The sequence below is a fragment of the Pogoniulus pusillus genome, chromosome 17 (genome assembly GCF_015220805.1).
Source record: "Pogoniulus pusillus isolate bPogPus1 chromosome 17, bPogPus1.pri, whole genome shotgun sequence".
Classification (NCBI taxonomy): domain Eukaryota; kingdom Metazoa; phylum Chordata; class Aves; order Piciformes; family Lybiidae; genus Pogoniulus; species Pogoniulus pusillus.
In genome coordinates this window covers 13,839,674-13,854,702 of record NC_087280.1, presented here as the reverse complement: position 1 = coordinate 13,854,702, position 15,029 = coordinate 13,839,674, and the positions used below count along the sequence as shown (strand labels likewise).

General features: G+C 48.7%; 1 protein-coding gene across 2 annotated transcripts in view; it reads right to left on the bottom strand.

Annotated features, from left to right (window-relative positions):
- Nucleotides 1–41: 41 nt before the first annotated feature.
- The window catches only part of MAP1A (microtubule associated protein 1A), a 54,386-nt gene continuing 39,398 nt past the window's right edge, over nt 42–15,029 (bottom strand). For both annotated transcript variants that reach the window (XM_064157754.1, XM_064157755.1), the window contains 4 exons: nt 14,766–14,906; nt 5,567–14,267; nt 4,187–4,419; nt 42–3,498 (listed from right to left, as the gene is read on the bottom strand). In XM_064157754.1, coding sequence (XP_064013824.1) covers nt 3,343–3,498; nt 4,187–4,419; nt 5,567–14,267; nt 14,766–14,906 — 9,231 coding nt within the window. In that variant the 3' untranslated portion in view covers nt 42–3,342. The remainder of the gene's footprint in view (nt 3,499–4,186; nt 4,420–5,566; nt 14,268–14,765; nt 14,907–15,029) is intronic.

Below are 15,029 nucleotides of genomic sequence, written 5' to 3'. Positions count from 1 at the left end.
CTGCAGCGACTCGCTGGAAGAAAGCCAGGACCCACTGGAAGTTCTTGTTCGCAATTAATGTGGCTTTATTATTGATGTGTTGGGCTCCTCTCCTGACAGCAGTTAGTTACAGAGTGTTTCACATGGAAATGGGCAAAAGGACGAAACTCAAGGAACTAAACTGAAAGAGAAACATGATGCTGAAGAAAAGAATCAGGGCTCTGTTCTTAAACATTTAGCATAGAAGAAGCTAGGAGCACAAGTTGCCATTTCAATACAGTTAAGACGTTCACTTTTTTAAGTATAGGTTTAAAAGAGTACTTTGTACCTATTACATACAGGAAGGTTACGCATTGTTGCCCACATGCAGAAACAAGCAAAAGCAGAGTTTAACTGTTTCTCTTTCTAGTGTTGTTTGTGTTACCTCTGGCTCTGGATGGGTTCTGCTGGCTCCTGCAGCCTGAGCAGGGTCAGACTCTTTACAAATTGGCATTGTTTTAACAAGTCTGTTTTTTTTTTTTTCCCTGTAGGTTTTGAAGGGGATTGGGATGGGGGAGGGAGGAGGAGGAGGAGGGGAGGGAGGTTGAAAGGAGGAAGACAAAGAAGAAGGGAGAGAAGGTGAAGGCAGAACGGACTGCCACAAAAGACCTTTAGAAAGTGTGGAGCCTGGAGGACAGGGAAGCAAACTGGTGTAGGGTAAAGCTGTCTGAGCAGCGCAGCTGCGGCGCAGGAGCGCAGCACCTGGAGGTGCAAAGCCTCACTATGACTGCTGCTTAGTCAGAATTGCTTCAAGTTTAAAACTGAGAAAACATTCATGTGTGGGTCTATCTAAAGTTAGTGCATTAGCTTTTACCTCCTAGCCACGCTCACAGGGATCCAATCCATGAGGGTCACATTTGTTTCCCTGCTGGCAACCCTGTGACTGCTTTGCCTGGCAGCCAGTCCCTGACTGGGGAGCCAGGATCTTCCCCAGCTCTGAAGCCACCCCCCCCAGCAGCTCTAGGGAGCAGAGCAGGTGTGTCACTGCCTGCAACTGCTGCTGTCACCACCACTCATGGCCCCATCGGGCTGCAGCGAGCAATGTTTGTGCTACTGGCAGACACACCCTGGGTCCCTGAATAAACTGGATACAGGGCAGGGATTTGCTCAATCCCTGAGTAAGCTCCCCTGCTCCTAACAAGGGCAGGATGCTCCCAGGGGAGGGGCTGCCAGCCTCGGCTTTGTCCTGCAGCTGCCGGCTCCAGAGAGCCTTGCAGGCTGCAAGCGGGGACTACTTTCCCTGCCAGCAAGTTCTCTATGGTCTTTTTTACGTCGTCGGTTAAATTGCAGCATTGAAATATTGGTACTGAGAAACCTCTGGACTGACGCTAAGAGCACAGGGCGTCCTGTCAACGTGTACAAATGAGAAGATTACAGCCACACCAAATGCAGCCTAATGTAAAAAATAAATATATAAATTAAATGCAAAATAAACCATTTCCCTAGAAAATCCGTCTTAGTCCTAGGAGCAGGTTTCTAAGCAGCATTTTATTTATGTCAGCTGCCACACCAAAAATAAAAAGGAGAAAAATAAAAACAAAAAAAACGACAACAACAAACAAGCACTGAGCCTGCAGTGTCCCAGGCAAGCTCGACGCAGGCTATGGAGTCAGACCTCGGCTTGGGGCCAAGCCCAGCGGGTGACACAGCAGATGGAAATGCCTCCGAGTTGTACGTCACACTTTGCAGCACTGCTTCCCAACTCATCTCTCCTTCCCCCAGAGCACACCCTGCTGCCACCCTGCGTGTCTTACAGACAGGGAAAGGCAGCTTTGTCAGAAGACCCTGCCGAGATGCTCTCTGGTATTGCAGTCTCAGCACACCCCAGCACTCACCCTCCTGCGCTGCGCTTGCTGAAGGGCTGGAGCCCTGTGGCTGGGCTGGGTGTGCACACCAAGGGAGATGCTGGGCAGCAAGGATGCACTCACAGCACACAACTACACCCCTGCCGAGAGGGCCAGAGAGCAAGAACATGGCCCAGAGCAGGCTGCAAGGTGTGCACAGCACAGCTCTGCCAGCACCTCGTTTGTGCTGGCAACAAGAGTCTGCATGTCCCTGCCATGGTGGTGGAGGAACTAAGGGCACCTGCTCTTAGTAATCTGCTTTCCCCAAGTGCTTTTGGAAGGGGTTTCTCTTTCCTCACACCACAAGTCCTATTTCCACACCGTGCACACTTAGAGAGTGATAAGAAAATGCTTGAACACAGCTAAGAGGCTTGAACTGCCAGCACACAAGCAGCAAGGAAACTGCTGCTGCTTGTGGAGCTGTCATATGACAGCTGCCCTGGCCAGAGCCGTGCTCAGGGTGGCAGGTGAGCTCCTTGGGGGTCTCACCACACTCCTCAGGAGCCCCTTTGGTTTACAAGGACAGGGAGGTTTCTCATACATCTCAGGCCAACAGCGGCCAGGGTTGTTTCAGCCCTTCTTCTTTAGAGGGGGCTACAGTTGTGCGTTTGAATGCTCCTTCTGTGTGACTGTTCAGGCAACAGCCCCTCTGTGCCTCCTGCTGTCACACGGCTGATGTGCAGGAGTAAGTTGGTCACCGTGCAAAGCTCCAGTTAGCAGGTTAGGGATGTGCCCTTTGTAGCAAACAACAGGCTGCACCTCCCCCTCCCACCGACACCCCCAAACAAATGCGGCCTTCGTCCCAGCTCTTGCAGCAGCACCAGCAGGTGCTGCAGGATGCCACAATCAAAGACATGAGACAGAAGCCTGCAGAGCTGGCAAACGGTGGCCCTGCCTACATGGAGTACAGGTCCCCTTGCTCTGAATACCACCTGTATGTTCAGGGTGGGTGACGGAAGGATGACTTTCACTGTCACATTACAGTTGGAGGTTTTCACCTTCCCTCATCTCCTATGTGCATTTTCTTTGCAAATTCATTTTCTCCTCTGCCCTCCTGCCCCCATGCACTGTCTACATGCAGCAGCAGCACATCAGCCCTCACCAGAAAGACGAGGTTCATGGTGCTGCAAGTTAAATGGCAAGGCAGCCAGGAAGAGAGTAGAACAAGCTCTCACAGCAGCAAGGCAGCCAAGATAGTATACAGAAACTGTACAGGCAGCAGAATAAAGCAGGGAAAGTAAAAGTGCCCCTGGCCTGCAACTGCTCTTGCGAGAAATCTTAGCTCAGTCCAGAATATTACAGAGCCCTGCACTTCTTTCTCATGGCATCCAGTGCTGAGCTAGATGGATACCCGATTGCCTGACAAATGGGAACCATGTAGAGGACTAAACCAGAGAAGAACTGGACTGTGATTAGATGGCGTCTCTGATGTTGCATTGGTGATTGGAGAGTCAATGGATGAACGCAAAGTGTGGGAGATTTAGAATTCGATCTTACAGGCTGGAAAAGATTCATCCTGCATCACTACAGTGCTGCTGCTTGCCAGTACCATGATGTTTAGCTCCTGCTGTTTCTCATGGGTCTGTTGGTACCATTCTCGTGTCACCTCAGTATCATGTGTTGGGATCAAAGTCACCTGGGAAAAGAAAGCAGCAGGGGTGATTGATTGTCTGAGAACAACTGCAGCGACAAACAATGCCCACAGGAGCCAAGGCTAAAATTTCCCATTAATTTTGGAACACTGTACCCTTGGTACTGCTTGTTCTACTTAATGTCTTTCAGATGTCAGGTTCTCTGAGGCAGAGACAGGGCTTTATTTTATGCAGTACCAGCACAACGAGGCTCTAAGCTGGCTGCACACTGGCAGCACTGACACCACAGTGATGAAAATGGCTGCAGTGCAGGGGGGAGCAGCTCCAGGAACAGCCTTAAAAAGATCCCTCAGTGTGCAAAGGAACAATGCTGAGAGTGTCACTGTTAATGGCCTGATAGTAGGCCCGATGTGCCTGTTGACCCAACCTGCAACTCAGGGACCTGAGTGTTCGTTTTCTCTTGAGGATACACTTGTCCTGCAGCAGATGAGGAGGTGTGTGTGATCTCTAAATGCTTTCTTCCCTCAGAAGGATCTGGAACTGCTTCCACTCACAGAATTCCTGGGTACAAACAGTAACTCTTCTAAGCCTGCAGAGCAGGTCATGCCCAGTACCATTTGCTTCCTTTTAGAATGCTCCCGCTCGGGAAATGTTTGTGACACAGACCTTCTCCCCAGCACTTGTGACACCAGAAGCATCTCACACACACTCCCTGGCATTTCCATGACCTACCTGCAGGTTCTCCCCCCACTGAGACTTCCCTTCCAGGAGTGCATCCAACACTGCACGGCTTGGTTCTCCATTGGCTGCATCATTCCCACTCACAACATAATATGATGCTCGAACCCGCTTGAAGAACTCCAGATCTGTGTTCTTTCCACTGCAATGGTTGGGGATGTATGCCAAGTCCACATAGACAGGTGGACCCATGGGCACAGGCAAACTGCTCTTGGGGCTATTGGAAGCTTTGGAAAAAACAAAACAGAGGCTATCAAAACCCTCCTGGAAAGGACAAATGCTCAATTTAACACTGAAAGGCTTGAATTCTAGAAAAGGATTTTTTTCCCCTGCAGCTGCAGCAAAAAAAAAATGAAGACTTTTCTGGGCTCTGTTGCTCAGAGGTGAACTGGGGGCATTCTGGGGACAGTGCTGGCACAGCTCTTAGGAGGGGAGGGGGCTTCTGCTGTTCTTTGGGGAGGCACTGGAAGGCTTTGTGCTCAGAAGCCTTCCCTAGAGAAAGGAGTAAAAATAAACCCCTTCATTATTACCTTCAGCAGAGTTGTCATCCCAATCAACAGCTACTGCTAATTGTTGTTTAATAACACACATTTGGTAAAGAAACCCATTCTGATGGCCTTTGTCAGCTGTCCTAGGGTATTACAGTAGTCCTCTGGAAGCTCCATCCTGGCTTTCTGCCATTCTTGCTATTCCAGGGACTCTACTGCTCCTTCCTATGATTTGTACCTCTTTTCTTCACTTGCTGCTACTTACATTTAGAAGATGAGAGATGGTCAGGCAAGAGCTGTTATACTCAGTAACCCATACACACATACACATCCCTCCCCAGGACTGTCCCTTCTCTCCCTGCTGCTCCCTGTGGAAATGCAGAAACCTCTGTGTTTTTCCCTTCCATGAACTATCTCTGGGTGGGCTCTTCTGTGAGTGAAAAGCCACTGGTTACCAGTGTGGACAGCTCGCCGCAGTGCCCAGCTGCTGCTCTTACCACTGACAGGCTGAGGCTGCTATCTCTTGTTCAAACATACATGTCCTGTGTCTTGCAGTTGCTGGCATTTCCTTAATGGCACTCACCTCTAACCACCTGCTGCCCCTCCTCAGATGTAGCCCCTGGGTGGAACAAAGTCTTGGCCTGTAAAGTTCTGCCTTAGGTCTCACAGGTACAGGTCTGTCTTCAGAGGTGATTGCATTCAGATCTACAGAGGTTAAGAGTTCTCCTCAAGGCTTTCATCTTTTGATTTGTGTGACCACCTCTCACTGCTTATAACTTTCTGTGCCTGACTGGGAAGCCCAACTCTGTCCTGCCACATTTAACCCACTGCTTTTCTGTGTCTTGGACCTAAGGAGAAGATGCATGCTTAAGCAAAAATGTCTTACCGGGGTTCGCTTTGATGCCATTAACAAGGCTCTTGCCAGGGTTGCTGTGACTACTCCGGGATAACTCATCCTCTGCATGAGGAGGCTGTGCCAGTGCACTGCGTGGTTTGGGCTTCTCCCCTCCCTCTTTTTTGGCAGTGGCAGGTTTTGGAGATTTGTCCACTGGCTGTTTCACTGGGGTGGGCGATCGCTTCCCTCTCGCGTCCAGTTTCCGGGAAGGTGAGGAAGATTTGGCTTTGCTCAAAGGCTTCCTCACACCTTTGTTCTTGTCTTTTATATCTTTCTTGGAAATTTTATCAGTTCTGCTCATGTTTTGTTCGTTCACCAACATATCAGGGTCTACCATGCAGACATCAGGGTGAGGAAGATGGGGATGGGGATCTACCATTGGAACAGGCGGAGGATCATGGCTGGATCTAGAACTCGAATGATGTGCATTTCCCACAGCTTTGTCCACTGGAAGGAAATCAGCATCTTCATCTGAGTCCATGTTGGCATCTGCTGTGATGGATGGACACTCTTCTGTCTCAGGTGGGACATCTGAGTCTGACTGGGAAGTTCCAGAATCGCTCACTGATGTTGGAGGGGTTTCTTCCACCGTGGCACTTTGCATGGGGCTACTGGCAGCGTGGGGTGGTCTTCCTTGCACTGAAGGATGACCATCCTCCTGTGACAGGTCACTGTCTTCAGACAGCTCGTGTGGGCTTGGGTTGATGAATGAAGGTGAGAGCTCTCCCTTCCTCTGCTTGTATTCACACGAGGAAAACTTCTGTCCACAATCAAAACTACCTCCTACACGTGGCTCCATCTCATGGGAAGCATCTCCATGGTCCTCTGTTTTTCCACCCCTCTGCACACCTGGGAAAAAGGGCTGGAAACTGTGATCAGGGGACATCAGAGAGGAAGGACGGCTCTGCCTCTCCATGCCCTCTTTGCCTGTGCATGGAGAAAAGCTGCTGTCAGTGTCAGGACATGGTTTGTCGTCCTTTGCCTCTGGTGTGTGGTATGTACTCGGGAACGCTGGCAGGCTGCTGCTCACCTCTGTCGGGCCATTGGCTGTGGTTTCATCCTCACGCTGGTGGTGAGGAAACGATGTCAGCACATCGGGCAGAGATGTCAGTGTCATCAGCTGTTCTGCAAACGGTGCCTTCTGCTCTGGGCTGCTCACACTGGGCTGCTGCTGTTTCTCTGTAGAGAGAGGCGTGGGCTGTGAGCTCGGGGACTCTTTTCTGCGTGGAGAAATGCTGTCACCCACAGCCTTTGTAAACGGGGAACTATGTTCTTCAGCAAACACAAAGTCTTTGGCTTCGTCTGCATGTGTTTTCACAGCATCATCTGGAATCCGTGGAGACACATCCCAGAGACTTCTAGTACCTTGTTCTGCTCCTGCACCTGTGTACGTGGAAAACATCTGGGAGTAGAAACTTTCCGCTGTAGTCTGTATCACAGGAGTGGTAGCTTCAGACGAAGGTTCCTCTGACAGGCTGGAGTCATCTTTCAGCTGCTGCTGGGCCACAGACTCTCTTTCCACAGCTTTGGAGAACAACTTATCTTCTTCATAGGGACTAAGGGGTGCAAATTTAGTGAAAGATGAGTCAAGGCTGCTGATTTTCTCAGACACCTCCAAGTACTCATCTTTCTTCCCCTGGTCTGAGAACAAAGCAGGAGCCTTCAGAGGGAGAGAGACATCCCCTAGGCGGCTTGCTGCGGTTGGGTCGTGCCTGAACATGCCAGATGTCTCACTCTTTCCTAGCAGGGAGCACTCCAACCTAGAAGAGCTCTCCATCGCTCTGCCCTCTCCTGCTCCACCCTTTGTGCATCCCTCTTTCTGCTCTCCAGATTTCAAGTGTGTGGTTTGCTCTTGGAACCCTGATTCCACCATGGCACCTGGATAATCTGTGATGCAGAAATGAGAGTCCTTTGTGGATTTTCCAGTGAGCTCTCTCTTCTTTGAAGAATCTTGTCTTAAACAGGACATTTCAGAAGCCTGCTCATCTCTGCCTGCATCAGGCAGGTCACTGTAACCTCCAACATACATCCCCACAGCAGTGGCTGATGCAGTTTTCTGACTTCTATATTCCTCTTTCCAGCCTGAATCCGAGGGTGATGAGGCAGTAGAACTGGGGGATGTGGACTCCTGACGGGTGGCTTGCAGAAGGGGTTCTGATACACGAAACTTGTCCACTGGGGAGATGTGTGCATAGGCTGTGCCTGCAGCTTCAGCAGGGCTCTGCAGCTTGAACTCCTTCTCAGACTTCTCCTTAGCACCTTTCTCTAGCTCTGAGTCACTCGTGCTCTCATCCCCACGTCCCCCTTTCTCATAGTACCTGTCTTTGGGACTTGGGCTTTTGGATTTCAGGGACAGAGACAGCTGCTCCTGGCCAGACAAAATGATGTTCTCATCCGGACACTGTCTCTTTTCCTGATAAAATGTGTCTGTCGTGGCTGAGGGAGAACCAAATGCTGTGCCTGTGGATGATGGGTGCAGCTCAGGGCTCAGTTCTGCTGGCAAAGCAGAGGACACCTTCTGCTTTTCCTGTCCTTCAGATAGCCTAGACTTCTCCTTTTCAGACAGGGGCAAGTATCTTTCATGGATGTCTGTATAGTCAAAGGCTGAATCTGTTCTGTCTTTAGGAGATGCTGGAGAAGACAACTCCTTCTCAGCAGAGGTATAAAGGCAGGACTCTTCTTCCTTTGCAGAGACATGAAAACTTTGACCTTTGTGAGAGATCAGCGATGTTGCTGGCACCTTGTCTGAGTGGCCTGGGATGTCTGCCCCCTTGGGTGCGAAGGGAGAGGGTCCACCTCCAGACACAATCATCTTCTCATAGATGTCTGCATACTTGAAACTTCTTTCATCAGGGTAGGGAGTTGGCTCTCTTTCTTCTTGCTCTTGTCTTGTGGAACCCTCATCACCTCCGGGTCTGTATTCCTCATAGGAGTAAGGCTCAGGGCTGCTCCTAGAAAAGGCCTCTGGAGGATAGGCCACTTGGCTGGCAGAACCTGCAGCAGCACTGCTCTTTGGATAAGGGCCTTGTCCTAGAGGGGAGAGTTCTTCTGGGGATGATGCTATGTGTTCATATTCTGCTGGTCTGGCAGACTGTGACAGAGTAGATGCTGCTGCCATCTGCTCTTTGCTTCCTGCAGAGCCATGAAGAGCCTCAATGGGTTTGCAGTCGTCCTCTTGTTCTCTGTCTGGTTTGTATTTACAGTCCTGATACAAAGCACTGGTGTCTGATTTCTTCTCTGTGTCCTTCAGTGAGACTTTCTCCCACAGAGGAGGTGAGTACTGGTCTAACCTGTGAGGCCTTTCAGTTCCTGGTGGTGTGCCAATCTCCTTTTCCAGAGCAGCAGCTGATAGAGGCACCGGAGATGCTGTCAGTGCTTGGTCTAGAGACTTTGCATAGATATCTAGGGCAGCTTTCTCATCATCATCTAAGTAGGAGTAATCCTGTTTAGATGTCAGTGACAGCTCTTGCCTGTCTTTGCTTCCAGTTAATGCTTTGGACTGACTTTCCTCACCAGAGACATACTGAGAAGACAGAAGGGAGCTTTCTATCTGTGTTCTTTCTGAGAGAGTGATTTCCACTTTCTCTGTTTCTGATGTGGGCTTGGCACTCTTCTGTGTCTTTTCTTCATAGTCAGACGATTTCACCTTTAAACATTCTGTCTCTGCTTGCAGTAGCATAGATTTGCCTCCATCACGACAGAGACCCTCACCCTCCTCACTGGGTAACCTCCCACCTCTTCCAGTCTCTCTCCCGTCCTGAAGATACCCATATGCAGAGCCCCATGTTTCACTTTCTCCTTTTCTCCAGGTGTCACTACCAGGCACTGTAGGAGACAGGACCTCCTCTTCTCCCATCTTAGGAAGGGATTTTGTTTCATATTCGGGTACCTCATCCAAGAATGTGCTTTCTCTCTCTTTATCATATCTCTGACGCCGTCCCTGAACAGGGATCTCCTCCACCTCTTCTGGGAACCACACTTTCTTCTCATAGCTTAAATCTTTCATGTAGAAGTCTTCCATTTCTGGAGATCTTTCTTCTCGACCATCCTTGAACCTGTATGATTTTACATCTGCAGGAGAAATGTGTGAAGATGTTTTAACCTCAGTTGGGCTAGAGTCTGTAAAGTGTAAGCCTTTTGCCTCTGGAGATACTTCCTGAGAGTCCAAGCCTGCAGTTCTTTCCCTTAGTGAGCCCTTTTCCCCCGCAGAAAATAAACTGCTGTCATCTGGAGACATCTCTTCCGTCGAAGTATCCGTGGGTGAAATGTCTTTAACCAGGCTACTTTCTAGGCAAGGGAAAGGTTTTGATACTTCTTTTGTGAATTCTTTGGCAGAAATGTTGAGTGATTTTTCACATGGAGCTGGGCTCTTCTCTGTGAAACCCACAGACTTCACAGCTTCTGAAGGGAATTTGTCAGTAAAGGCAGACAAAGTTCTTTCTTTTGCAGGTGTCTCTTCTGTGAAGCTAAGAGATTTAATGTCTTCAGGAGAGATTCCTTTAGCAAAAGGATCCGAAGAGATTTCCTTGCTGGGACTCTCAGTGAGAGAAATGGATTTGCTTTCTTCTGGAGAAATGTCTTTGATGGAAATGTGAGAAGATTTTTCTTCTTCTGAGGTGTCTTCTGTGAAACACAGCAGTTTTCCTTCTTCAGTAGCCACTCCCTTCGAAGTGTCTGAGGGTTTTGCTTTACTGATGCTTTCTTCTGTGAAAGAAAGTGATTTGGTGTCATCTGGCGAAGATTTGTCACTTTCTGATTTGCTTTGGGGTGTGAACTGTGGAGCACCCACACTTCCTAGAGGTGTTTCTGTGGCAGAGAGTGGCTCAAAGGACAGGTGTTTGGAAAATCCCACTACATTTTCTGTCATTGTTTTAGTTCCTTGCTCTTTTCCTGTCTCCAGAAACACATCTGTGCTGGGTCGGGGCAGCACAGGACTCTCCTCCTCCTCCTCCCCTATCACCACCGTGTCCTGCTTGTGGTAGGACAGCCAGGGCAGCTCCTCCTTCCCCACTGGTTCCTCCTGCACTCGGTCCCCAGGAGACACTGGAACGTCGCTAGCCAAGTCTTGTTTGTGCTGCACAGGTCCAGGTACATCTTTTTCATGTCTGTATTTAGCTGCAGAGATGTCATCTTCTCCAACAGGTTCACTCTTGGCTGCCTTCCCCACAGGAGAAGTTTGGCCTTCTAATTTCTTGGCAGTAGCATCTGTTTGTTTTTCAAACAGATCCGAATCTACTGTTTCCAGTTTCTCCTCCACTGGAGACTGGTGGAAAGGTGTGTGTCCTGCACTGGTGGGCCCAGATGGGGTGGGAGAGGCCATTTTGACTGTGCTGTCATCAGGACTCATGCATCGTTCCTCAGCCTCTGCGGAGTCAGCCTGGGAGAACGGCGCTTCTTCAGCAGAGAACGGCAGGCCAGACGTTTGCATGGCTTCAGTGGGGACACTGATCAACACAGGATCAGGACAGCCTTGGTGAGCAAGCATGGGGACATCATAATGTCCCCTGAGTTTCTTGGGCATTTCAATATTTGGAGTTCCCTCTTCTTCTTCCTCTTCATCTTCTGCCTCTTCGTGAGGACCCTTTTTTTGAGCTTCCAGTTTTCTCTCTCCTTCTGCTAATGCATGGAAATCTTCAGGAGGTGGAGACTTGAAATATTTGTCTTCCTCCAAGGATGATGTGGGAGAAATTGTGCCAGCAGAGGGAACATAGTCAAGACCTTGGGTTGCTTCTGTCCGAGAAGAGGGAATGCTGTTCACCGTGTCTAGAAGTAGGGAGCTTTTCCCAGTCTCTTCTGTTTGTGGTGCTGTTATAGATGCAACAGATTGATCTTCAGCTACTGAAGTTGCAAAAGATGAAAGCTTATCACACTCTGTAATGGAGGTAGCAGAGGATATATGTTCTTCTTCAGCTAGAGGTGCTGCCACGATGTTTGTAGGATACGCTAGGATTTCCGACTCCTGAGCAGCATAGCCCTTGGCTGCAAGGTCAGCAGCAGGCACGGCCTGTATTCCATGCACTGCTTCAAACGAGCCTGGGCGGTCAGGAACAGAAATGTCGTAGGCATTGACATCATACTTCAGGTGTGGGATCCTCTCTTCCTGTTCATCATGTATCTCTTCATCAGAAATGGTCTGCTCTGTCTCTGAGTAGCCTGGGATAGTTTCATCTTGGATATATGAGACATGCTCTGCTGTTGCTCCTGGTGGGATGGGCAGACTGCTCAGGTATGACTCCTCCTTTGCTACATCCTTTCCAAGTAACTTGTTTTTCTCACCCATGCCACTAAGTTCTTTTTCCTTTTCTGTAGCAGCAAGCACTTTGTTCTCCTGGTTCAGCTCATAGAAGGCTCTATTCTTGTCCACCTTCTCCTCTGCCTTCGCATGCTGTTCCTCCTTTTCTTCTAGTTCTGCCTTTTCTATCACATCTTCTCGCCTTTCCTTCTCACCCCCTTCCTGTGGCTCTGTCCCCTCAATATGCTTTTCACAAGTCTTTGTTTTTGCTTCCCTCTGTTTTCTATCCAAAGAGATTTTTTCCTCTTCCTCTTTTTCTTCCTCTCTGAAGGCTGACAGCCGAACACCCTTGTCTAAGACGTCTATCTGTGATGGTACCTGTTCTTTGTCTGGAAACAGCTGAGCTTCCTTGTCCCGCTCAGCTCCTCCCTTGCAATACCTCATGTCACGATTTTCATCTACTGTCCTTCTTTCATCCTCTATTTTTGCAGCATGAGCTGCTCCCATATCAGCAGTAGTCATTCCCTGATCAGGAATGTTTGTTTTCAAAGTCAGCTCCTCTTCAAGGCAAACCTGAGCAATCACGTCAGCAGAGTCTTTTATCTCTGTTTCAGGTGCTCTCATAAGCTTATCACTAACCTCAGCGTCAGGTATTTCTGGAGCCTCCTGCAAGGCCTCTTTCTCCTCGTGCTTCAGTTCCTCAAAGTCCTTTGTAAGATCTTCTGGTGAAGACAGGACTAGCCTCTGTTCAGCTATGGAGGTCTCTCCTGGCTCCGCTTGTACCGGGGCCTTCTCCATCAGTGATGCCTTCAGGTCAGCAGGTACATCCTTTTCTGGTTTGACTTTGGCCTTCTCAGATTTGAGCCTGCCTGGAACTTTTGCCTTGTATAATGTTTTTCTTACTTCTGGGGTAAATGGTTTCAAGTCTGGTTTAGAAATTTTTTTGGGCTCTGGTTTGGTTTCTTTCTTTTTGTCCTCTTTCTTTGAATCTTTTTTTTCCTCTTTTTTTCCATCATCTTTTTTAAACTCCTTTTTCTCTTTCTTAATCTCTTTCTTCTCTTTGTCTTTCTTTTCATCCAGTTTGGATACCTTCTCTTTGAGATGCTTTTTTCCAGCCTTGTCTTTTGCCAGTTTTCTTTTCTCAGCTTTGAGAGCATCATTTGTTTCTGTCTTTATCTTTTCATGTTTCACAGGTTTCTCAGGAATTTTCTCCGAGTGCTCTTTAATTTTTTTCTCTGTTTTTGCATCCTTTGTAACTTCTGCTTTTACCTCCTTACTCCCCTCCTCAACTGCCTCTTCTTTCTTAGCTTGCTTTGTTACTGAAGGCTTGGGGGAAGATTTGAGACTCTCTTTGCTGTCAGTTCTTTGTTTAATTTTGGTCTGCTTCAGCACAGGTGGAGGTATTCCAGAAGTGATATCTTTCTGAGTTGCCACTGGGTACCTCAGAAAATCCAGGTGCTTGAGTTTCTCAAGACCTTCCAGTATCTTATTCTGAGGAGCATTTCCAGGAAACAAAACCCTTACAATTTTTTCTGTTGGGCTTGCAGGAAGCCACACCACCAGGGCTGTGATGGATGTGAGATAGGGAACAGAAATTTCACCTTCTTTCCCATTTGCAAGAATGATGCCAGTCTTTGCTTTACTGTTACCAGCCCATTTCTGCATTAGGAACTGCATCTCTTTGCTGTCCTTGACAGGGTTCAGGATATACATGTCCAGCTTACCCACTCCCATTTTGTGGAAGAGTGTAATAGGCTCAATGGTATTGCTCACCACCCTGTAGAGAGGCTCTGATTTAATGCCTAGTCTGTTGAGGTACTGCAGCGTCAGACAAGCTTCTTCAATGCTTCTCTTTACTTTCATGGATGATTCAGGCATCTTCAGCTTCTCAGGAACATTAAAAAATACCACCCCTAGCTCGGGAGAAATTAAGTTCTTCATCCAGTCACTGTAGTTGGTAGAGCCCTGGGATTGTTCCTCCTCTTGCTCAGCAACTTTCCTCTGCAGCAGCCCATTGATGCCAGGGAGGTTGTCTGCACCAATGTGAGTGAGCAGGATTGAGTCAATTCTATCCAGGTGCCTCACCAGCTTCCAGAAGCAAGACTTCCTGTCAGAGCCACCATCCACAAGGATGTTAAACCCATTGACAGCAAAGAGAGCAGAGTCACCTCTTCCCCCAGGGAATATGTAGCAGCAGGGTTTAGAAAGCTTCAAAAAGCCCCCTGAGGTGGGTGGCTCCAGGAGATCAAATGGAGACGGCACATCAACTGTCTCAGAGACGTACTCTGCAAACTCAGACACCCCATCCATTTCTGGCAGAACTGGATCAGGATTCAGTTTCAGATTAATAAGTTCTTGAAATCGAGGCTGCCCGAGGTTGCTCCAGTCTCCTTCTCCCGAGCACGACACAGTGAGGGAGGCCTTGATATCCGGATCAGTGCTGCTAAGGATCTGGGTGACCTAATGAGACAAGCACAGACAAGCAAAGGTCAAACAGAGCTCTGAGACCAATTCGGTACTCAACAGAACAAAGAAAGGCAGTTGATGCAGAAATACTGAGGATGTCGTGAGCACTTTCCTGGCAGGAAACTACTGAGGGTAAACTCAATAGTCCAAAAGATGCATGGAGCCATGCTCTGCTCCCTCCTGAAATGCTGAATGTCGATGGGCTGCTATACTTCCTGACTAATGAGACCCCACTGCAGAGCCAGTCTGGAGGGTATTGAGCACTTAAAGGTGGAGTCATCTGTGCCTTTCACCTTAGAAAACTTAAGCCAAGGAGCTAAAGCCAGATGCCCAAGACTGCAGTGTGACTTAGACACAATGTGCAATGTTTTTGCTGCATTTCAAGCCCATTCCTCTGTGGATCTGCCACCCGAAGGAGCAGCACAGGCTGCATCACTCTATCTTGCACTTTGAGAACAGGAGAGGACACGTGGGATTGCTGCTTACACTCACCTCTGGGTCTGAAAGTATCTCAGCAAACTTCTGGTAAGTGAAGGTCCCTGTCTGCAGGATCAAGTCTCCTTCCTGGTCTGAGCTCTGACCACAGAAGATCAGTAGTTTGTGGGCTGATGAATCACACACCAGGGAGTGGACCTGTGACCACAAGAGAGAGTGTAGCAGTCAGAAAGTTACCAGCACCAGAAACTCAGTCACAGGGACAGGTGATACTGAGGCACTACTCACAAATAGACAGAACAAGCTTCCTGCATTCAAGAG